Source organism: Agelaius tricolor, unplaced genomic scaffold, assembly GCF_023055355.1.
Source record: "Agelaius tricolor isolate 1412-34295 unplaced genomic scaffold, bAgeTri1.0.p SCAF_71, whole genome shotgun sequence".
Lineage (NCBI taxonomy): Eukaryota > Metazoa > Chordata > Aves > Passeriformes > Icteridae > Agelaius > Agelaius tricolor.
Window position 1 is genome coordinate 775,381 of NW_027269331.1, and position 23,118 is coordinate 798,498.

At 51.6% G+C, this 23,118-nt stretch overlaps 1 protein-coding gene across 4 annotated transcripts in view; it reads right to left on the reverse strand.

The window, feature by feature from the left end:
• The window catches only part of TIAM1 (TIAM Rac1 associated GEF 1), a 150,959-nt gene that overhangs the window by 65,450 nt on the left and 62,391 nt on the right, over positions 1 to 23,118 (reverse strand). For 2 of the 4 annotated variants that reach the window (XM_071417920.1, XM_071417921.1), the window contains 2 exons: positions 11,808 to 11,986; positions 6,057 to 7,045 (listed from right to left, as the gene is read on the reverse strand). In XM_071417920.1, coding sequence (XP_071274021.1) covers positions 6,057 to 7,034 — 978 coding nt within the window. In that variant the 5' untranslated portion in view covers positions 7,035 to 7,045; positions 11,808 to 11,986. Of the gene's footprint in view, positions 1 to 6,056; positions 7,046 to 11,807; positions 11,987 to 15,769; positions 15,962 to 23,118 lie in introns of those variants that run through there. The other 2 variants (XM_071417922.1, XM_071417923.1) reach the window with 2 other exon arrangements.

The window sequence follows — 23,118 nt, forward strand, 5'->3', positions numbered from 1 at the left end:
CAGTATGTGGCAGAAAGATCATCCCTGAGCTTCCCCAAGGAACCTGCCTTCCTTACCCTGGGTGCTCTAAAGGCAAATCCTGAACACACAGGGAGTCCTGCAGCCCTGGAGCTGTCAGACATGAAATGTGGAAAATGAAATCATCCCCACCAGCTCCTCCCTGGCTTTTGAGGGGTGCTAAATCCATAATTCCATGAAGGAGAATGCAGCCCTAATCCCCTCTTTCAGTGTGGTCCCTGCATGCAGCTCCTGACACCTGCACAGAGCTGAGGTGAGTTCCCACCTTCCATGCCCTCAGTTCTCGGGTGCTGCAGTGTTTAATGCCTCTGTTCCCAAAGGATACACTGAGGAACCCCCAAATTTACCCTGCTCTCATCCCAGGACCACCCAGCTGAAGAAGTTTCCAGAGGAGCTGAGTTAGCCAGAAAGCAATAAAAGCAGCCAAACTGTGCTCGAGTTAAACCAAGGGCAGTGTGCCATCAAAACCCTCCCAGTTAAATTAAAACACAGGGTTGGGTTACTTTTTGTTTGCTGAAGCCAAGAAGAGGCAGTTCCTCCCGAGAGGGTAGAAATGAGGGACAGCTGCTAGAACAGCAGCTTGAAACCCAAACACATCACCTGGGAGGAGCTCACCTGAACAACCACAGGCTGCAGGAAGCAGGGGAATCGTGCCTGTCATCAGGGAGGAGAGCCAGGCACCCCATCACACACTGCAGCCCTCTGAAAAGGAGCATTCCAACGGAGCACTTCACTGGGAAGCAGCACTCCTGCAAATTGCACCCATGCAAGTGAGCACAGCCCAGCAAACAAGCAGCTGGGGCAACCTGGCTGTGATTTCTCAGTGCAAAACACTTGGAAGTAAAAGCATGCAGGGTGTAGAGCTTCCCAGAGAATACAGCTATTGCCAATGTTGTTATATACACTTCAGATGTATGAATGACAAAGTCCTACTGTTTAAAAAAACACGCCTGAGTGGAGCTAGATCAAATATCAGGGCTGGTGATTTGATTTCCCTTGGCCTCCGGCCGAGAGAGAGGGAAGAAAAACAAATTAAGGTCTTTGAAAAAGTATCAAAATATTTGCCAGTGAAGACCAAAACACCAATTTTCACATGCTCCTTTCCCTGACAACACCGGGGCAGAGCTGTGTGCTCTGAAGGGAGTGACTATTTGCTTTAAACTCTCCCGACTAGGAAATACCTGATCTAATCTCCTCCATCTGGGTGACAGGGCAGGAAAGACCTCTCGGAGTCTGGCTCTGAAGCTCTCTGATCCAGCCTTCCTCACCGAATCCACTTCCAGTCAGCCAGGCTATAAACAGCTCCTTTGGTCCGGGCATTCCAGGGCTGTGGCCAGGAACCAAGATGGGGACTCCTGAGCAGTTTGCCCCGGTGCAAGCCCGGGCTGCCCCAAAAACGAGTGGTTTCAGTTCCTCTAGCCCGTTCCCAGCCCTTCCTTGCCCTGGGGGTCAAGGCAGAGATATTTGGTTTTTCTGGGTGGTTTGCCTGGAGGCTCAGCAGGGTGACCAGCTGAGCCCTGCTCCTCAATGGGATCCAGCTGAGCCAAACAGTCCCAGTCCCAGCTTTTGGAAGCCAAACAGTTCCATTCCCAGCTTGTGGGGATTGGGAATGTGGATTGGGCTACACTGAGACCTCGGGAACAATCTGTGAAAGGGACTGGAATCAGTGAGCCCCAGAATGCAGCTGCCAAGCAGCAGCACCCTGCTCTTAGCTACTCACTAACCCGTGTGCCAGCAATCATCACTGAATTGGTTCAACTCTGTCTCTAGTTCCTTCCTCCACTCCACCTGGAGTCAAACAGCTCAGATTAAAGATCCATTCGATTAGGAATCACACCTGGGCTGGAAACAGCCATGTTTTCCAGACTCCAGGCAGCCTTCCTTGAGAGGAGCAGAGCTCCAGCTGCTGGAGATGCTCTGCCTGGAAAAGCCATGGCTGAGGAGGGCTGGAAGAGCTGGCTGGAAGGCCACAAGTGCTCTGCAGAGAGTGAACAGGATGCAGGGGAAGCCAGAAGCAGAAAATGATTTCAGAGAAGAGATTCCACAGGGGACAGGTCAGCCCAAGAGCCTTGGATGCATTCCTTGCACAGGAAGGAATCTCTAACCTGCTGGCTTTGGGGAAATGCCCCGAGGGAAAATTCACCCCATACTCCATCTCTTTTCCTGAGCACTTTTGGGGAACAAGGTACTGGGCTGGATGGTGCTTCCATGGGACTGACCCAGTGTAGCCCTTTTCCATTTTATCCTCAAAGCCACAAAACGATTTTGTGAAAAAGTTTTTTTACACAACTTAAAAGCGAGTGTCAGCTCTCTGGAGTTTAGCCATCCTACAGAACATAATGAACACTGTAACCAGTTATGAAATTCCCTGAGACAGTAAAAAAATAATACCAGCTGGAAAGATTGTCTCATTTTAGACTGGTTTCACTGTACATCCTGATCTAATTCCCACAAACCCCCTTGGTTTCATCTCCTGCATATTCTGCAAAAATTTTTATGTTGGATTTTTTTTTTTTAAGGTTTGAGATCCCAAATTCCTGCAGGCTACCTAGAGAGGCCTAAAAATAGTAATAAATGTGAAAATTGGACAAAAGGGGATTTAACACGCCAAGGACATGGCCTGGAGCTGGCGCTGAAGCTTCCAAGTGAGTCAGGCAGGAAGTTTGTTCCTTCCCCCCCACTCAGCTTCACAAGGAATATGGGATAAGGAGGTGGCAAGACAGGCTTGGAAGGGGCACCAAACCACACCTCAAAGTTTTCATCCCTTAATTCACAGAATCACAGAAGGGCTGGGTTGGGAGGGGCCTTAAATCCGATCTCATTCCACCCCTTGCCATAGCAGGGACACTTTCCACTGTCCAGGCTGCTCCAAGCTCTGTCCAGCCTGGCCTTGTGCACTGTCAGGGATCCAGGGGCAGCCACAACTCCTCTGGGAAATTCCCTCTTTAAAATGTCAATCAGGGCTCATAACAGCAGGCGAGCATGGGGTATATTTGTCCCTGAATGTCTACCAGGAGAAGGAGGAGGAGGAGGAGGAGGAGGGAGTCTCCTGCAGGCAGATGTTTAGCTGCCCCAGGACACAACAGGGCTGCTAAATAAAATCTGGATCCCACAAAACAGGCTGCAGGATCCTGGGGATCACACAGCCCACAGTCAGAACAAGCTGTATCCAAGCGGTGCTTCCTCCCTTCCAGGAGAAATGGGTGCAAATGGCAGCCAATTAAGGCCTTTCCACCTACACAACGTCAGCTCCAAAAGCCAAAGAGATCCCAGCAGAGCTCCCCGGGAAGCCTGGCTCGGCAGAGCTGAGCCCTTAATGGCACAGTGCTGGGGAAAGCAGAACTGCTGCGTGGGTGCCCCAGAGCCACCCTGGGAGCGCTAATCGCTTGTGCATATTGAACAGAACTGTCTCTCCATGGGGAAAAGCTCCCTCCCATTACTGGAGAGGGACTCCCACCGCTCAATTGGAGGTTTAAATTTGGATGGGGAGAGATTGTCCTCCCTGGTTTTGGCGTGTTGTGTTTTTCCCTTTAATGTAAACCACGTATTTGCAAAGAACCCATGGATAAGGCATTGGAATAAAACATGTGCAGCCATGATTCTGGCATCTTCCTTCTGGGATGCACTTTTCCAGGACAGCTAGTGAGAAGCTGCAGCAAATTTAACTTACAGAAACCATGCTGGTGCTCATGAATGCAGCTGAGCATGCAGTGGAATGGTGGCTGGACTTGGGAATCAAACACCAGGGCACAAGGCCATGGCTGTGCCCTCAGACCCTTCTTCAGGAACTAAACCAGTCAAAAGTCACCCACCAGTGATCATCAGGCCCTTCCAGCACTTCTAGCACCTGGGCAGCTGAGACTAAAGAAACAGGCAGATATCCCAGCCACAGCTTTCCAAAAAGTGGGGGAAAAAAGCCCAAACCACTGGCAAACACAGCCCCAAAGTCTTGTGAGGGCTGACAACAGGGATCTGGGCAGAAACTTCACTCCTGGCTAGGAGAACCCATTAGGTGACTCCATGGAGCAGTGACACCTCACTGGCCCGGAGGCCAAGAGGGAAAACTGTGTCCAACACCCCATTACACTTGGCCTTGGGTCACCTTTGTGTGGTGGCCTCATGGCCCTAAGATGCAACAATGATTTTGTGGGATTGGGGTGGGGGAAGCAGTTTAAAAGGCTGGTCAAAACACACACCTATAGCAGGAAGTGTTGTCCAGCAGGAGGACACACATGGCAGGCTCCGGGGCAATGGGGTCACCAGGAGTGTAAAGATAAAAGAGCTGAAAGACTGGGAGGGCAGAGGGAAACAAAAGTGCCCCAAAGGTGCCCAGTGCCAGCTGGCACAGGCCAGCACAGTGCCAAGGAGCACAGTTAGAGCAGGGCAGTGACACAGCCTCAGCCCCCAGCACACTCCACACCAGCAGTGAAAGAGGAGCAAAGTGTGAGACACTGCAGACACAGACTGGTCACTTCCCTACCCTCACCCCATCCAAAGCCACCTCATCAGGCTCACCAAGAACTCCTTTCACTTTGTGTGCAAATTTGGACTTCATTTCTGCCTTTTCAAACACTCAATGGCAGTCATTTCCCTAAGCTTGCTCAGGCTAGGCTGGGGCTGCCATGACTTCATTTCTGACAACTATCTTATACTTACAGGATGCTGCTGGGATTAAAGACTTGGGAGGAGGAATTTTGACCTTTGCAAAGCTTTAATTTTGTTGAATTTATCCATGGTAATAATCACTGCTAAGACTCCTTACAGCCATCATCTCCTGTCTCGGGAGATCCATCCAGTGAAACCAGCCCCACGAAATAATTTCCCTGGGTATGGCTGAGGCCTCACAAAATACTACTTAAATTCCAGACTTTCACTACATGCCTCAGAGGAATCTTCTGAATGCCAGCACAGGCACCAAGAAGAAAAACAAATGCTTGGCTGTTCATCACCGACTCTATTCTCTTTTTCCTTAAATACCCTCGAAAGCAGGCTGCACCCAACAATCTTCAGGAAAGCTGTTAGGTCCAAGGCTGCCAAAACCCTTTTTTTTTTTTCTTCTTGTTCTCTAGGTTTTTATCCTGCCCTGGCACAGCAAAGGCTTTTCACCTCCGAGAGCAAAGAGCTGATTTTGAAGAACAAAGCTGCTGTTGTGGGACGCTGCAGCATCTGTTTCAGCATGCCAGTTTTATATTTAGCAGCAGCCCATCTCCACAGATCAAGCATGGCCAGGGAGTCCCTGAGCAGCCCCATCCCAGCACGAGTCTGGGCAGGGTTTGGAACTCCTTTCTGCCCCTCTCTACAACTAAACTGCCAGCAGAACCACTGCCTGCAGCCTGAGGCAGAAACTCCATCAGGCAGGACAGGAAAAAGCAGGGAAACCTGTAAGAAAGCCCCAAAATCACAGGCCTGGTGCCTGGAGTGCAGGAGGGGCACCTGACAGCAAAGCTTCTCTTGAGTCTCTGCTGTCCCTGGCTCAGAGAAGCAGCATCTTCTCCACACATCTCCATGCCCCATCATTTCTCAGTTTACAGCAGGCCTGGCAGTGCCGGCGCTGTTCTGGGGAGATGTTTTGCACAGACACTACCATCAGCTAATAAGAAGAGTGAAATTTCAGCCCAGGGAGTGTTTAGCATGGAGGGGAAACACTGACAGGTTTTTTCTTTGCCTCCAGCCACGAGTGCAGGCAGAGGAGGGCGACAAGGCAGGGAGGGCAGAAGGGGGACGCAGCTCTGCAGAGGAGTGATCAGTTTTGGCAGCTACCCTGGGAAAAAAGGAACCGTCAGCACCGCAAAACATGCAGGGAAATCTTCTGCTGGCAAATGCAGATTTCCCCTTCTCAGAGGCAGTGAAGAGAGCAAAAGGTCCAAGGAGAGCTGCAGATGAAGAAGGGACAGCGATGGAATTGAGCCAGCTCTGGAGACTGGCTAGTTCTGGAAACAGCTCTCTGCTCAGAAAGGGGGTGTTGAAGGAAACCCAGAAAACCTCCATCTATAGGCCCAGCCCAGCAAATGCCAAAGCCCAGCAGAAAACCGCCTTACCTGTGTGGTTTTTGCCCTTCTGCCTTGCATGCTGCTGCTATGGCTCATCTGGGGGTTGGAGGCCCCTTCGGAGAGGCAGTGGGACTTCCTGCAGGGCAGCGTGTTGTAGTTGCTGTAGGAGGAGGGCGCGTCCTCGGCACCCACCGAGGCCATCTTATGGCTGCCCAGCTCGGGGATGTCGGACACCAGGCTCCGGCAGTACCCTCCAAAGGCGTTTCGGGGTCCCCCATTGATGGTGGCCCCGGGGGTTTTGGGGGAGTACAGGTCACTCATGGAGTTGGCCCGCTGGCAGGCCACCAGGGGCTGGGGGCTGCCGCCCGCCTCCGGGCCCCGCGCCGCCTCGGCCTCCTTCTCCTCGGCCAGGCCCAGGATCTCCTCGTTGCTGGTCAGGTGCTCCTGGCTGAGGTCGGAGAGCGAGAACTCCAGGCTGTCCTCGCGCCAGATGTCGGCCGACTTGGAGCGCTTCTTCTTGAAGGCAGCGGCGTCGGCGAAGGCGGCGCCGTTGGCGGCGTAGCGCAGCGCCCGCGCGTCGGCCTCGGCCAGGAAGGGCGGCTCGTCGCCGTAGAGCCGGCTCTCCTCCGAGTCGGGCACGCTGTGCACGGAGGCGGCCGTCAGCGCCGTGCTGCTGTCCACGCTGGGCGTCACCGACGAGTCCGTGTGGTAGGAGACGGGCCGCAGCGCCATGTCCACGCGCTCGGCCCACGTGGCGCTGCCGAAGTCCTCCAGGCGGGCCTCGGCGGCGGCGAAGGGCTCCAGGCCGTTCTCAGCCAGCGACTGCGGGATGCTGGGCGTGCTGCTGGAGCGCGTGCTCACCTCGGAGCCGCGGTGGTGCGCGGCCTTGCCCGACGAGGCGTGGCGCGCCCGGCGCGAGGCCTTGCCCGAGAGGCGCAGCGAGCGCGACGTGTGCTTGCGGCCCAGCGCCGGCTGCTTGTCCCCGTACAGGGCCTGCTCCACGCTCTGGCTCTCCGCGTTGCCCATGGCGTCACGGTCTGCAAGGGACACAGCGTTAGGGGAGGCAGGCGTGCAGACACCCCGGTGCATCAACAACTCGTTTTTTAATTTAATTAATTACCCAGCCCGTCCCAAAAGCTACACCGCAGATTCTCGCAGGGACTGCCGTAACTGCGGCAATAATCCCCAGATTAATTAATTGTGGGAGCCAGCAGCCGTACCAGCAAACCTAGAAATGCAGTTAAATCAGAAGGTAGCAAACAGCCACACAAACTTGGGCAAAACAAGAGTGCAGAAGAGCAAAGGACTGAACCCTGGAGCTCGGTGTGAACTGGAACCAGCTTAGCACCACAGGGCCATCTCAGCTCTGTGCACATTCACCTGACCCTCAGCATCAGCGCCATCATTCCAGTCAACAGACTCAAAAAATCAACAGCTCCTGTTTATCTGCAGGTAACAGATGCTGAAAAGGAGAGGCATGTACACCTTTAGCTGAGATTTCACCTTTTTTTTGGCTAGGAACTGCAAAGCGAAGCACCAAACAGCGAAGTACAAACCCACCCGTTTGGCAGCGAGCTAATGGCAGGTTTGATTTCTGGAACAAAAAAACTGTGCAACATTAGGCAGGTACGGAGAGTCCCCCACAAGAAAGCCATATTATGAAAAATAAATTAGCATGAGTGACTCAGACTAGACAAAAATAACCTCTCCTTCCCACTCCCTCAGAAGCAGATAAGCAGATCTGAGCTCTTTGATCTGAGCTGGAACGCAGGGACGGGGTTGGTGTCCCCAGCCCCAGCCTCCTGCATTATTCAGCTGTGCACGTCCCGCCGTGGAACAGGTTTCCCATCCAGGAGGTGGGAGTGATGATCTGATTCAACCTTGGGAAACACTTTGAGGTCTGTGATCTCACTCAACAAATGTCAGAAATATTTTATCAGTAGTATTGGGTCCTTCCCCTCTGGCCTGACGGCAAGAAGAAGAAGAAAAGTAAATGCCAAAGTTCAAAATTAAATCCTGAATTACACACGAGACAACTACATAGAGAAAAATAGTCCATCAGTCTTGAAAAGAAATTCCAAGACAAAACTTCTTTGTTTTGAGACATTTCCATCAGTTTTGGTTGAAAATAAAAAAGCTGCCCTGACAGTAAAGTAATCTGGAGTTTTTCATTTCTTGGGACAATTTCCTCTCCTTTGCCAGGATGCTGGTGGGTACTGAACCAGAATGAATGCAATCAAGTATTTTCCCTCACTATCTGTATACACACAATTGCTGCTGCACAGAACTGAAGCAGTCCTACATAAACACATTGAAAGTGAGGAACTGATGGCACTAAACACCAGGACAGCACGGCGGAACTGAGCTCTGCACTGACACTTCTGACCACAGCAAGAGGACTGTGCTTCTGCTCCTTGCCCAGCAAAGCTCCTCATGGCTGAGCCTAGAAGTCTGTTCAGTGCTGGAGCAACAGACAACACCATCAATATCTGGGCATTTCTGCATTGAACATAAATACAATTGCATGTGAAATAAACTACAGCAGGAAATGCCCTACATCTACTGAAATGAATGGCAGAACTCCCTTTGGCTGCCATGACTTGCTTAGAAAAATAAAAGCACTGAATAAAGGGCAGGTTTAAATCTTAAAACAAAAAAGAAAAAGACAGCTTTATCAATCCCTAGACAAGGGTTCATTATCTCCCAAGAGCTACAGCTCTTTGATACAGACTGAAAAACCATCAGCCAGCTTTTGGCTATTCAACATTTTAAAGCACAAAACCTGCATCTTTTCTTCTGCAGATATCTAAAACAAGCCCTCAATGCTTCCATCCTGCAGAGGAAACCCTCTCAGGGCAATGCTTCCTCTGCTTTGGCTCCTGCTGACCACACTTCCATCTGGGGGGATTTTCCACCCCTTATCCCCAGCCTCCAGCCATCCATCCCATCTCCAGCCATCCCTTCTCACCCTAAGGAGAATGAGCAGTTCTAAAAGTCCTCTTGAAGCCTGCAATGGTTCTTTACCTTCCAACCACACCAGGCAAGATTTCCCCAAGCCAGAAAAGCAACAGGAGCACAAGTGGGCTCGGTGAGGAAAGGAGCAGCAGCTCAGGCTGCATCCCGAGAGGAAATAACACTCTCCTGGAAAGAAGGAGGGAAGTCTTCTCTCCACAGAAGGAATGTTCAGGGAGTGATTTCACACAATGAAGTATCTGCTAGAGACTGGCAAGAAGTGTCAGACTTCAAAGCAAAGAGCCGACCCTTTTTAATTCCGTGGATTGGCACTTTGGGTGAGGAGTCTGCAAATCCACAAACGGCTGTCAGTGAGCCCACACCTCACCCCTGCACCCTGGCAAAGCCCTGCCTAATCCTACTGAATCCCCAAACGCTGCCCAGTGGCTGCAGGCAGTGCAGCTTGTCCAGCTCTCCAGCCATGCAAGACAGTGCCATCCCCAAGTTTGTCACCATCCCCTGGCAGAGCCCATCTCCCCTGGACAGGCAGGACACAGCTTGGGTGGGACAGTCACCCCCAGCAGGTCAGGCTGAGGGGGCTCCTGACCTGAAAGGGACCCCCCAAATCCTACCTTCTCACCCCATTTCTGCCTCCCTCCTGCATTGCTGGCTGAGCATTCCCACCAGCTACCCTGAACCAGACCAAGTGCTCGTGCAGCAGAGCCCACTAAAACAGTGGAAAATACATCTGGGGGGGAAAGAAAAAAACAACAAAAAGAAAAGCTTATGAGTTAGTTTTTGCTGAGCTAGTTGGCCTGGCACGTGCCAGAGGCAGCACAAGGGTGCCTGTCTGGGGACACAGTGGGGACAGGAGGGGACAGTGCCTCTGGAGAGCGACACCTCCTCGTTTTTTGGCAGCCGGGAGCCGAGAGCATCGGGCAGATGTGGAAAGGCAGCCCTGAGAGGGGAATTGGCCCTGCTACAGACTGCAGCATCCCCAGCGAGGAGCGGGAGCTGGGCAGGGGAGGGAGCCCCAGCCTCCCCCTCCCACGGGCCACAGCAGACACCCTGGGGCAACAGCGTCTCGGAGCGCTCAGCTACGACTGCCAGATGCTGCCTGTCTGTGGCTTAACTGCATTTAGCACACTCCATGAAAAAAATCTGTATCAAATTAAGAAAATGAGTAATGTTAATGGGAGCTGCACGCAAGTGCTGGTAGGACAAAGGCTCCCCTTGTTAGCTCAGCAGCCAAACGCAAAGGCCACCATTAAAGACCCATCAAGGTACCACCAGGATGTGACACAGACCCAGTGTGACACATCTGCATGCTTTAGACAGGTCTGTGGTGGTGGGAGGAATCTGCTGTGAGTGACCCTGAACCTTGCAGGGATCAGCACAGGGTTGCGAGCACCACTGGCTGTTTTCAGCAGAAAATGTTGATTCATCAGAACCCAAAGTTTTTGTGGGAATAGAGGGCCTCTGCCACAATCTCTCTCTCTCTCTGGGAGGGAGAGGCTTGAGAAGCAAAGCAGAGAGACAGGCACGTCTCCTGAGGAGGCACCAGCACCCTGCCCTGACTCAGGCACTTGCCCGAGATGCGGATTTGTATCTGCAGCCCAAGCCAGGCAAACGAGGGGTGGCAGCTTCTGCCTCCACATCCCAAAAGAGTGGCCTGACCATCCATCCTGGGAAAGGGCTTTCTCCCCCAGAAAACCTGCTCCTTCCTGGTTCATGGCAGGGAAAACATCAGAAATGCAGTAACTTCAACAAAGTCACCTTTAAGCCAGCTTCCACACCAAGAGACAGGACAGAGGACTGAGATATGCTTTTTGAAAGCTCAGACTTCAGACTGACATCAAGACTAGGCTGCCAGCAGGGAAAGCATGAATTCTGCAGGAAAAACAGTGTTCCCTACACTGGGTATGTGGGAAAAGCAGCCTGACCTCCAGCTGAACTGCTGAGGTTTTGCTGGATGACTCTTACATGAAATGGTAACACATAAATTATATCACATTCTAGATGACCACTGATGATGGCCCTCTCAGAGAACACAATTTCCTTTAAAAACAGTCATTTTCCTTCCTCTTCCCCTGTCCTGATATTAAATTATTTCTTAAAATAATTACAAAACCAGAATACTCATTTCAATTAAACCTATGTTACTAACTCCTGAACCCGCAAAAGGTTGGACCTCTAGATTCCAGGAGCATATCTGAAAAATACTAAATTTCCAACCAAATTTGAAGCACCTCACAAGACAACAGATTGCAAATTTAAAATTAGATTCTAGTGGGAGGCCCTGGTGACAAATCTGTATTTTTCTCCTGGAGCGTAGCTCGAAGGCTGTGAGAACCAGAACAATGATCAAATCCACAGCGGGCAGTGAGCCTACAGAAATAAATTTCTGCTAAAATCTGCCAGCCAACAACAAAGATTTTCACTGAACTCACCAGAACCACATAGAAAAATGTACAAGACTAATAACTGAGTGTGAACACACACATTTTATTGTAATTAAAATGTGCTTTTTCAAAAGGGCAACAGAGAGGCTGAAATTCCACAGAAAGCCTTGGAGTTTCTCAGAAACTCCAGCGGCGTATTTCATTGTTTTCACATCAGAACCTCTTAACCAGCCACTTCTTTTTGTGTGAGCCGCTCTCACATGTGCTAAAGCACAGGATGGACTCCAGAACGACCCCGGAGGCAGCTCAAGTAAGAGGAGGAGGGAGGGAGGAAGGGATGCCACCCTTGGAAAGCCCAGCCCAGCAGCCAGCCATGCAGCCTTGCCCTCCCCAGCGGCCCAGAGCACAGCAGAGCCCTGCAGAAACACGAGGGAGGCACTTGTACCTTCCGAGGCAGTCCCGGTATCCAGCGCAACCTTCCCCCAGAGAGCTGTGGCATTTAGAGGTACAGAATTGCCAATGACCCCAAAGTGAGCAGTTACTGGGGCTGCAGAAGCTGTCAGCACCTGCCACTCAGCGACTCCATGACTCCCGCCTCAGAGTCTATGACTACATGCCAAAAACCTGGGGAGAAAGGGGAGAAAAACAAATCAGACAGAGCAGGGTTAGCAGCGAGGGCTGGACAGGAGCATCTTCTACAGGGGGCTGTCATCAGCACTTACCTAAGGAACACTGGGCAAAATTCGGATGCTGAGAGCTGATGGTGGCAGAATAAATGAAAAACCCAGTCAAGCACCACCAGCCCCAACCACAGGACGTGGAGAGCTCCTCTTCCCAACCAAAATCCCCCCAGACCGGAACACTGCCTTGCTGAGGCCGGTCTGTCTGAGCTCAGAGCCAAAACCACACCTGCATGTGAGGATGACCACCACGAGGCACCTTCCAGCAGAGCAGGGCTGAATTCTGGCAGCAAGGGGAGCCCAGCTGCCCAGGAGATGCTGGGAGGGCTCACAGGAGGTTTCCCTGCAGGCTGTCTCACTCATGGAAAGGGAGGTTTTCCAGGCAGGGATTTCACTGCCATTTTCCAAGGGTGAATCAGACATTGGGGCAGAGCATTTACATCTGGTTTTGTGAGCAAGGGTTCTCGGGTTAATTGTGCTCATGAAGGTGCAGATACAAGAGAACAGTCTGTGCTTACCTAGACCTGAGACAATCCTTAGGACAGTCCTTGAGTCAGACACTGAGCTCATGTGGACACCAAATCCCAGCTCTTTCCAGGCCTGGTACCACTGGTGAGCTCCCTTGCAAGGAGCCCAGCTCTAATCCAGGCCTGGGAGAGGCTGAGTGCATTCTCAATCCAGCTCTCACCCAACTCCCCCTTCTCCCAGCCAAGCACCAGCACCAAAACATCACCTCAACGCTGCACACAGACTTGGGAGAGTTATAAACTCCTCCACAGGTCCCAAGGAGCAAAAACCTTGCTGGAGGGATTACTGCTGCCCTTCATGTTCTTGGAGCTGCTTGGTGGAGAAAGTGTGATCCTCACTCTTGGCTGGATTCTCAAAAGAGATGAGAGTCACTGGCTCTTTTTAAAATTAAAAATGTTCTCGTTTTCTTTCTTTTCCTTCATGTTCCCTTCTTTGCTCCCTACCTCCCCCTCTTCCCCCAAGCTGTTGGTAGAGATCTGAAAAGCAGTTCATGAATTGCTCAGGAGCTGGCAGAAATTAATAAAATGAAGCTCATTTATATTGAAATGGACTCATTATCACGCCAGCTGCCAATAATTTCCAAGAGGGGAATCTTGCTGACAAAAAAGGTCCTACAGGCAAGAGGCTCCCCACCTGCACCCACCACACAGGGAGCAGCCCTGCCACGAGCATTCCTCACCTCCCAGGAAAGGGAATTGTGACCATCTCTGCTCAGGTCTGCCTGCTCTGCCCCAAGAAAACCTGCCCAGAAGAAGAGCAAAACAAACACAGCCCAGCATTCTGCCAGATCTTCCACCCTGACATGGCTTTTGAGAAGTTTGTAACTCTAAAATCTGCTCTGGAGTGACACAAACTCTGCGAAACCAGCTCCAAGGCAGCCTGTTCACACACAACCTGTGCTCCTGCAGCAAAACTCCTTCTCTCCTGGCAGCCCTTTGTTAAAAGGGAATGTTTACACCTGGATCCCGCATTATCCAAACCCTCACACTGCTCCAGTACATCTGAAGGGCTGGAAACATCCTTTGCCATGAACAGGTGAGAAGTGGGCACCACAGCTCCTCCAGAAAACAAGGATTTATCACTGCCCATCAACTCTTTCCTGAGAAGTTTTTCTCCCATTAACTTTTACAACTTGGACAGCCTTTCCTAAATTAAACCAATTGGTACTTTTCAAGAAGAACATTTGTTTCTCATACTTTGACATTAACATGCACTGGAACAGTCCTCAGTGTCCTGGCTCATTCCAACAGCCCAGGCTCTGCTGCTGCAGAATTTCTGGAGTTCTGAAGCAGCCTCCAGCAAACCCTCCCTTCCAGCAAGGTCCTGGAAGGTCCAACAGGGCAAAAAGTGATTCCCCAGGAGGAAGGGCTGAAGCAAACATGAGCACAGTCCCATCACTTCCCTTCCAGCACAGAGCCCTTTCTGGACACATTTGCTCCTGTGGTGGATGCTGGCCAAGGGAAAAGCTGACCAGTGACCCACCAGTTTGTTCTCAGGGGAGATGGACAGTTGTAAATATCAACACGTGGAACAATTGATCAGATTAAAAAAAAAACAAAATCAAATAAAGCTTTTCTAACTTCCACACTGGAGACAAAACATTCCCTGTCAGCACTGAGTGCTCCTGGTGCTCAGACACGTCCCTGGTGTGTGTGAGCCAGCGCCTGCACACGTCAGAGCAGCTCCCCGTGCTCTGGAGGGCTGCAGGCAGCACAGCTGTATTTACTGCACAGCCACAAAACAGCCTCCAAATCCAGGCCAAGGGGTTCCCCCAGGGCTCCCTGTGCTGCCATGCCCAGCTGGGAGCACAGGAAACCTCCACGCATGCATTAAACACAGAGCAGGGGAGCAGAACACATTAAAGGAGCACCTTGTTATTCCTCACATCTGCTACCTGAGATTCCAGGTACAGCACAGAGCTCTGGCTTCCACGGGCTGCAGCAGTCTGCAGTGCCAAGAGTCTGGAGAAAAATGCAGCACACCTGTTTTCTGTTTGCTTGACAGTGGGGACAGTTTTTCATTAATGGATGAAAAACATGGGAACTGCAGCTTTCTAAGAGCCTCCTTTCCAAAGCACAACCCTTCCTTTCCAGAATGAAAAAAATCAGTATGCAAATATATCCCCTTGTCCAGTGAACAGGAAAAGTTGGCGAGAAGGACGACAGCTCTCTTTCAGTTCTATTTTTACTTTTTCATTTTATGAGGCATTGCTTTTGTCAGATTTCAAATGCAATCAGTTGGCTGTTAAGTAAGTCTTCATCCAATTTGGAGAAGCCCTTGGTGGCTCTACTATCATGCAGGATGTACATACAGAGACAAGAGCAGGAGGCATTCCATACAGAAACCATTCAATATCCATCAGCAGCTCTGGGCTCTGTTCCCCACCCATGATCCCAGTTCCACACTACTGTAACTCCAGTGCTCAATCCCATCTGCTGAAATGGACAATCAGGCCCTTGCTTTGTGACTGGAGGCCACACTTTGTTAGTTAATACTTAGTTAGTTAATTTGAATTGCTGCTGAGATCAGCCCAGCCAATGCCCTGCCCTGAGACCGAGGTAAATCCTCTCCTGTGCTCCAGGGCTCTGCTGGCCTGGCAGCTCTGCCTCTCCCCATCCCATGTCCCTGGGCTGCCCTCTGCAAAACAAAACCCACAGGAGAGGGAACATAAAATGTCCTGAGCTGGAAGGGACCCACAGGGATCAGATCCCAGCTCCTGGCCCTGCACAGACACCCCAAGAAGCTCCAGACCGTTCACCATCCTCGTGTCCCTCCTTTGGATGCTCTTCAATAGCTTTAGATCCTTCTCAAACTGTGGTGCCCAAAGCTGCACCTGTGCCCTGAGGTGAGGCTGCACCAGTGCTGGACCCATGGATGGAAGGATGGGATTAATGGATGGAATGGATGGAGAAGAGACTGCCCTATGCCCAGATCCTTCTTCAGAAATGCAATTTGAAAATGCTCTGAGCTTCCCCACTCTCCATCTAGACGCTGAGCCCCGAGACCAACTTCAGAGCATTGCAGAAGCTGGTTGACTTTTAAAGCAGCAAAAATAAATGACAAACGTGCTCCTCTCTGTGTTTTCTTTCTGTGACATTTAAAATGCCATAGAAGCTTTTTGTTTGTGAGAAAAATTAATTTCAAACCGAGCGCTGCTCGTGAGAAAAATGAATCTCAAGCCAAGGACGGCTTATAGTACCTGTTGAGGAGAGTGGCTGCTCCTGAAGCTGGAGTGAGATGACAGTGACCATGCAGGAAGGTCAGGGGATCCATCCATCCATCCATGCATGCCCAGGAGTGGGCTGGTGGAGCTCCAGCTGCAAAACCCCTCTGCAAGAGTCTCGCTAGCACGCACCCTCCGTGTCTGTCACGGCTCTGAGAACAATGCTGGTGATCCTCCAGATGAAGAGGAGGGCAAAGAAAAATAAACCCACACTCCCTTTGAGCTGAGCTCCTGAAGGGGAAGGTGTGGGAAGCCCTGCTCCTCCAGCTGCAGCACCACCCCTACGACAATTCCCAAGGGAGGGGAGGAAAGGCAAGAAGAGGAGGAGGGAGGAAGGTTTGTTGTTGAGAGACCTTAAACCTCCACAGAGGCAACAGTCAGCCATCCCTAAATCCCTGCTAAAGGAAACAAAACCAGGAGCACAGCACTGAGAAAGCACCGTGGCAATAAATCAATGAAAGAGCAGAGCAGGTAGCCCAAGGGAAAGCCCCCTCTCCAGGGTTTCTCTATTTATAGAGGGGATGTGAATAATTGACACCGTTGTGGGTTTGTTTGTTTTTCAATCATTTTTACAACTATCTGAGCATGCTTTAACTCTTTCTCCTTCCCTTCCCTTTTATTTTTAATGGTGGGAAAATCCCCCTTTCTAGCCTGGGGGGGAATCTGCAAGGTTTTACACGTTTCCAGCAAAGGGCAGAGCAGGGGAAGGATTCTAATTTCAGATCATCAGACATAAGCAAATCTATGGGAAGCCACGAGGGCAACTCCCTGGAGCCTGTGGGGCAGACTAAGCCCAGCCACGGGGAGCTGCAGGGAAGGAGGAGCCCATCTGGCCTCCATGGAGGCTCTGAGGACTGAGTGTACATTTATATGATACTTGAAAAACGAAAAGAATTCCCAAAATGCAGCTGAAATAAAAAATAAGGTGGGGCTTGTTTATTTACCTTTAGGTTCTGTGTTATTTATTGCACTTAGCTTAAAAAGGGCTTTCTGCTTGTGCCAAATGAGCTGAGAACTGCTGATACACAGCAAGGCTGGGACGTGCCAGATGCACTCAAAAGATTGAGAGGGAACAAGAAAACGCTCAGGCCAGGAGACAGAGCTCCACACGGATCTGGGGGAGCTCTCCCTGCACAGCCAAGGATGGGACCTTGCACAGAGGAACCAGCCAGCACCACAGGCTCCAGCAATAAAAACTGAAACCCGTGGCTCGAGTGGCCGGCGAGACAGGATGGGAAGGATTAAAATGGTGTGGAAAAAAATTAAGGGCAATGATTGTGCTAGGGGGAATTGCAGAGGAAGTGCTCCGTGTATCTCCTCCTTTAAGCACTGAGGGAAGTAATCTGATTTTCAAGCAATGCCAAAGACCTCACACAGATCATTAAGATGGTGCCTGAGATATGAAGTATCTAATTTTAGATTCCCTGACTTAAGTACTAGGGAGGGATTCCAGAGGAAAAACCGGTGTGAAACACAACTCAGGCAGACCAGCAGAGCTTTTTTCCCTTTCTGCTCCCTATCCCTAAGGGAGCACAAGGAACCTCACTGAGCACCAGAGCTGTGTAAGCTTCCTCAATCACTGCTTCAGAGCCAGAAGAAAGGACAAAGAATAACTTCCATAATAAGGAAAGGGACTGAAGCAAAGGATGACCTTAGCAGATGACAGCATGCCTTGCACAAGTTTTGGCACCAGGATCTGTCTGTGAGCATGTGCTCTGAAATCAGCACTGCTCAGGACTGCACTGGGGTGGGGAGGCCAGCACTGCAGGGAGGGCTGGATCCCTGCTGCCAGCTCCCCAGGGCTCCCTTCTCTCTGGGAACAGTGTCCAGCACAGCCACATCCCAGTGGGAAAGGCTTTGGGGTGACTAAGGGGGAAAGCTGTGTCCAACCAGCAGAAAGCCTGCCCTGAACATCCTAAACTCGCCAAAACCAGGGGGTTATTGCCTGGCACGGCAGTGCAGCACAGACAGGACTCTCTGGTGGGACAGGGACATGGGGAGATGCTGACACAGCCACTCACCCAGGCCCCAAGCCAGGACTGACTGCCCACAGGACCCTCAGCATCCTCCTGCTCACAGCTGCTGGGGACCACGGGAGCAACAAAAGGAGCCCAAGCTTCCCAAAACCCCAGGGGAATCCTGGCTGCTGTTTCGGCAGAGCTGGAGGAGGCAGGCCAGCAGTGCTCAGGTGGCTGCTGTGCTCACCTCCTGATACCAGCCCCAGCAGAGCAGCTCTGCCTTTGGCACAGCAGGGATGCACAGCTGGGCTGCTGGGGACCAGCCTGGCCCTGCCAGAGGTGAAGGACACGCTCAGGTTTTACCTGGCACCTCCTGGCAGACCCTGGTGGCTCCAGCTGAGCTGGGCTGACTGGTTCCAGTCACAGCTCGTCCCTCACAGCTCCTGCCACGGCTCTCCCACTCCCAGGGAGGAACACACAACTCCAGGGCCACATGGCTGGGTGGTGCATATTTAATTAAGAGGGCACAGAACCATGAGGTGTGGAAATCCCAGGAGAAGACACCCTGGGGGCTCAGGGGACAAGCCCCCACCCTGGGAAGGATGGAAAAGGGATGGATCAGCAAATGCTCTGGAGAGGAAAAGCCAGAACTACCAAAAGCCAGGCTAAGGCAGCTCAGGGTGGAAAGCTGATACCCATCAGCTCTGAGTGTGGCCTCCAACTAAAATGAAGGCTTTGCCTCCTTTTCCAGGGAGTGCATGGTGGGGAGAGGCATGTGAATCACCACATCTGAGGTTATCAAGAGCAAAATGCAGAGTTTGAAACGTGCCAGTCAGCAGCAGCTTTCAATCTGCATCCCAAAGCCATGAGAGAAGCAACCACAGGACTACGGGAAGGAATTTTTATATTAAAACCTGCGGATCAGGATCCTGCCTGGGACTGCAGAACAAGTGATCCCAGCAGTGATGTGTCCATCTGTCTGTCAATGGGATGCAAGGCTGGGGAGCACAGCTGGGAGATGGAACAGGGACTGACACAGGGAAAAATGGGAATTAATTTCTGCCTGCTACTCTTGATCACTCCCTGCAAGAAGATGACCCATTTTCCAGAGGAGGAAAGGCACAAGACACCTTTCCAGGAAACTGCTAGTGCAGCTGAAGATGACAAAAACTGGCACAGGAATTATGATCTGCATAAGAAACTTTGCACAGAGGTTGTGCTGAGGAGAGAATTACCTCACTCAAGTCTTTTCGTGTTTTCTGTGCAGACGCATAAAAATGAAATGTGCTGGTGCCTTGTGCTGAGGACACAAAGCTGGGAAAAGTCAGAGCACAGAACAGACCTTTCGTCTCATATTGATCCCAGAGGACCATGAGCTCCCTGTGTGTGACAGAAATGCCAAGAAAAGCAAATGTAAATCAAAGGATGCACCAAGCAGGACTTGCCCAGCAGAAACAGCAGTGGCTGGTGCTGCAGAAGACACTGACCTCGTCTGGAACGTGCAATCCTCACCGTGGCCAAGGGTAACACAGAGCAGACACCTTCAGCAAAGGCAAGGCCAAAGTGAGGCCTCACTCTGAGAGGAGTTCAGGACAACAAAGCTGCTGTCAAATGGAACACAGGCAGAGGGGCAGCTGAGCAGCCCCAGTGCATCCAGCTGGGGGTTCAGGGCTGAGCCCTGCCTGGAGCCCTGCCCAGCCTCAGTGAGACCCAGGGACCACAGCTGCACACAGGGACAGAGCTCGTCCTTCCCAAACTCAAGCTGCTCCTGAGCAGCAGGAAAAAAACAACAACAAATCCTCCACAGTTGGTCCAGGTCCTCCTGTGGCCCTGCAATGTGTGGTCAGTAAGAGGGAATGTTGCTGCTCCCTGGCACGTGGCAGCTGCCTGTGAGGGGTGCCAGGTGCCCAGCTGCAGGGCTCGTACCTGTGAGCTCCTGGCATCCTGCACAGCACACTGCCAAACCAGCTCCAGCCTAATGCTCCCCTGAAAATGACCCCAAAAGCAGTGCCAGGGAAGGAGCAGGCAGAGATGCTCCAAACCCTAGTGGGGATATTTCAACACCAGGCTCTCACTCCTTTTCACGCTGGCTACAGTCACAGAAACAAAACACTGAGCTGAAGTATGAAGAAGTGGGAATTTTTTTTTAGGCATTCTAAAATACGTGTCAGGAATGCAGACTGCTCACAAAACAACAGCTATGCCTCCTCCAAATGCCAGGCTGGTGAGGTACCAGCCACAGCAGCAAACAGAACCACAGTAAATCCAGCCAGCACTGTAATAATGAGTGGCCATGGCACTCGGTGACAGCAGGCACAGCTGGCACCCCACACCTCAGAGGTCTTCTCCAGCCTGTCACTGACATTCTCAGCAGCAGCAGCAAGTGCCATTCCATCATTTCAGTGCTTCACTTTTCCAAAACAGCCCTGCAAGAAAAGAACCAGTCTCCTCTTTACATTTAAAGAGCGGGAGATGATTTTGGTGGCTGCCAAAGCCACTGGTGTTTTCTGTGGCAGCATTCCCAGCCAAATGAGAGCAAACCCTGCAGCAGATGCACACTCAGTCTATCTGTGCACACACTGACCAGAGTCACCTTGCATGTGCTACAAGGGAATTACTCACCCACCTGAGCCCCTGAATTCACCTGAATGGTTTCTGTCCCCCCACAGAGCCACCTCCAAGCTGCAGGGACATCCAGCCTCTCCCAGTAACCTCCCAGCACTGGTTTTGTCTGCATGCACACAGCCCCCACTGTGTTCCTGCTTAAAGCAGCTTTTACTCAAAAGGGTGTTAAAAATAACATCAGGGACCAGGAATTTCCTCCTGAAAAACACTTTTCCACCCTCCTGAGCCACAGCCACCAGGAGAGGTGACTGTCCCCTGCCTTGCGCTCCACCAGCAGCCACAGCTCACACTGATCCTGCAGACCCAGGGCAGAAGCAGCGACTGTTTCTGCAGAGAGTGATGCACCTCAGACACAGAGTGACTGCTGCCATTTTCAAGGGAAGCCCTTTAAAGAGGGGACAAAAGAGAGAAGCAAAGGACACATTTACAGCAGAGCTAAACAAAGACTCTGTGGTGCTGCACCAGCCCTTGTATCTCCTTTTGGGAGGCAGTAACCTCTGTGCCAGTGCAGGGGGTTTCACCTTGAACTTTTCTGCTCTCTACTACAGAGTCTGCCCTACAGGTGCTCTGGAGACCTCTGGATGTTCTGCCATCAAAGACAGTCTTGGACTGAAAAGATCCCCCTATCACACATCACTGATGGGCTGTACATCCTTTCAAGTCCCTCACGAGCAATATCAAAATATTTCAAATGCAATTCCCTTCTTCATTTGTTTTCTTAGGTTTTTTCCACCACTTTTCAGAGTTGACAAACCTACGTGAAAAGAGGGGGAAGAGGTAAAAGAACCTGTATTTTGCACAGTTTTTAATCAACTCCTAGAAAAAGCTTTCTCAAGACGTTATTCCCTGTACATGAAGGGAGCAAGGACAGCTCTGTGCAGTGCAGGACTCAAAGCACAGCCTCCACACTGGGGCCAGATCTACAGTACAAATACTGCCAGGGACACAACCTCTGACTGAGCCTGCACAGGCCACTGCAGTAGGGTCACAGCAGCGAAATGCTGATGTGGCTCACGGTGGCACATCTTTCCTCAAGTCCCAAAGCAAACCAAGCTCGGGATGAGCTCCTCCAGCAGCAGCACAGCTTTGCTGGCGTGACGCAGCAGCACAAACGCTGCCGGTGGAGCATTTCTGATGCGTGGGGCTGCAGCAGGGATGGGCAGAGGGCAAGGAGAGGTGTCTCCCTGGCTGCAGAGTGCTGACTGCAGCCTTTTCGTGCCCGGGGAGCTGCCCAGCCCCTGCACACAGGGCAGAGGGGAACAAGCCGGGGCACGGCGAGGTTCCGCCCGCGCAGAGCGGCGGCTCCCCAGCACCCAGCCTGCCAGCCACCGAGAGCAGCCAGGCTGCTCAGGGTCTCACAGAGGCACAACTCCCTCCTTTGGGGGCTCTGCATCCGGCCCCCCAAGGAGCCACGAGGTTTGGAGAGGAAGCAAAAAGCTCCTGGTGTCGCAGAGAGAAGTCTCGCCTTGCCGCGCGCACCCAACGCTCACGGCGAGAAGGAAAAGGCCAAAGGCAGCAAAGAACAGAGGGGGAAAGCTCAGAGAAAGAAGATGTGAGTCCTCTATTTTCCACAGACCATTCCCTAAGGGGTCAATTTTAGGAGCCTTTCCTGGACTCACAGCCCCCTCAGCAGCTCCACTGGCCCCTCTCAGGGGCTGTGCCTCCTCTTCCTCCTCCTCCCCTTCTCCCTGCTGTGCCCCAGGAGACCCAGCAGAGCCAGTCATGAGGAGGAGAAGGAGGAGGAGGAGGAAGCACAGGCAGTTCTCTGCCACCTCCCAGCACCACCCCAGGTCACAATCCCCATCTCATTTTCCCATTAAAACAGAGAAGTGCCACTCAAAGGAAACTCACAATAAGCTCTGAAAACATCCTTGCTAACAACTTATGTGTATTTTTTTTAAATACCTGAAATTCTCCCAGCAAAGCACCCAAAAAGCAGCCAGATACTCCTCTCCCTCTGCAAAAAAGCGTCCCTGGGAGCCAAAGGAAGGCAGCAGAGGCTGGAGAAATCCATCCCTCCTGGTGCCATCTGTAAGGCTGCAATTAGCCACCAGTATTTCTGTAACCCTACAGAGTGCTGAAAACAGAAAATCCATTAACTGGGACATTTTTGTGGGATTTCTGTCAGTTTGATTGTTCCAGAGGCTTATATTTATAAAAGATACAAAAACCTGACGGACTTCCTTTGTTCAGTGTTTCACAAAGATCCACCAACTTTCAGGGCTCAATTCCACTGTAATTATTAGATTAGTAATTATGTAAACAGGCAGTAAACCCTTCTTTGAGACAATAAAAACATTTGCAGAGTAACTCAATGCTCAGAAGCAGAGAGAAGCTCCTCCAAGCAGCACCCGAAATCCCAGGGCACCAATTAATATTGGGATATTGTTCAGCCTGACCATTCACCAGCACGACAGGGCACGAGGGAGGAGTAATTCAAACCAGCCGTGGAATGGCTTTGAAATGAGACAAATAACCTGCTACAGGCACGGCTGGAAATGTGCTTTGAGGCCCATTTCCACCACCCCCATCCCCCCCGAGCTCTGCTTTACCTGAGGAGCCAGGATGACCTCAGTGGGCAGCAGGAGAGGGGAAAAGGGGGCACTGAGCACAGAGCTCATTGCCTGGACGGGGCGGTGGGATGGGAAAGGGGACAGCAGGAGCACCGTGGTGAGGAGGGCACAGGGATGTGGGTGCCACAGGGAAGAGAAGAGCCCCTGAGCACCTCAGCCATGTCCCACC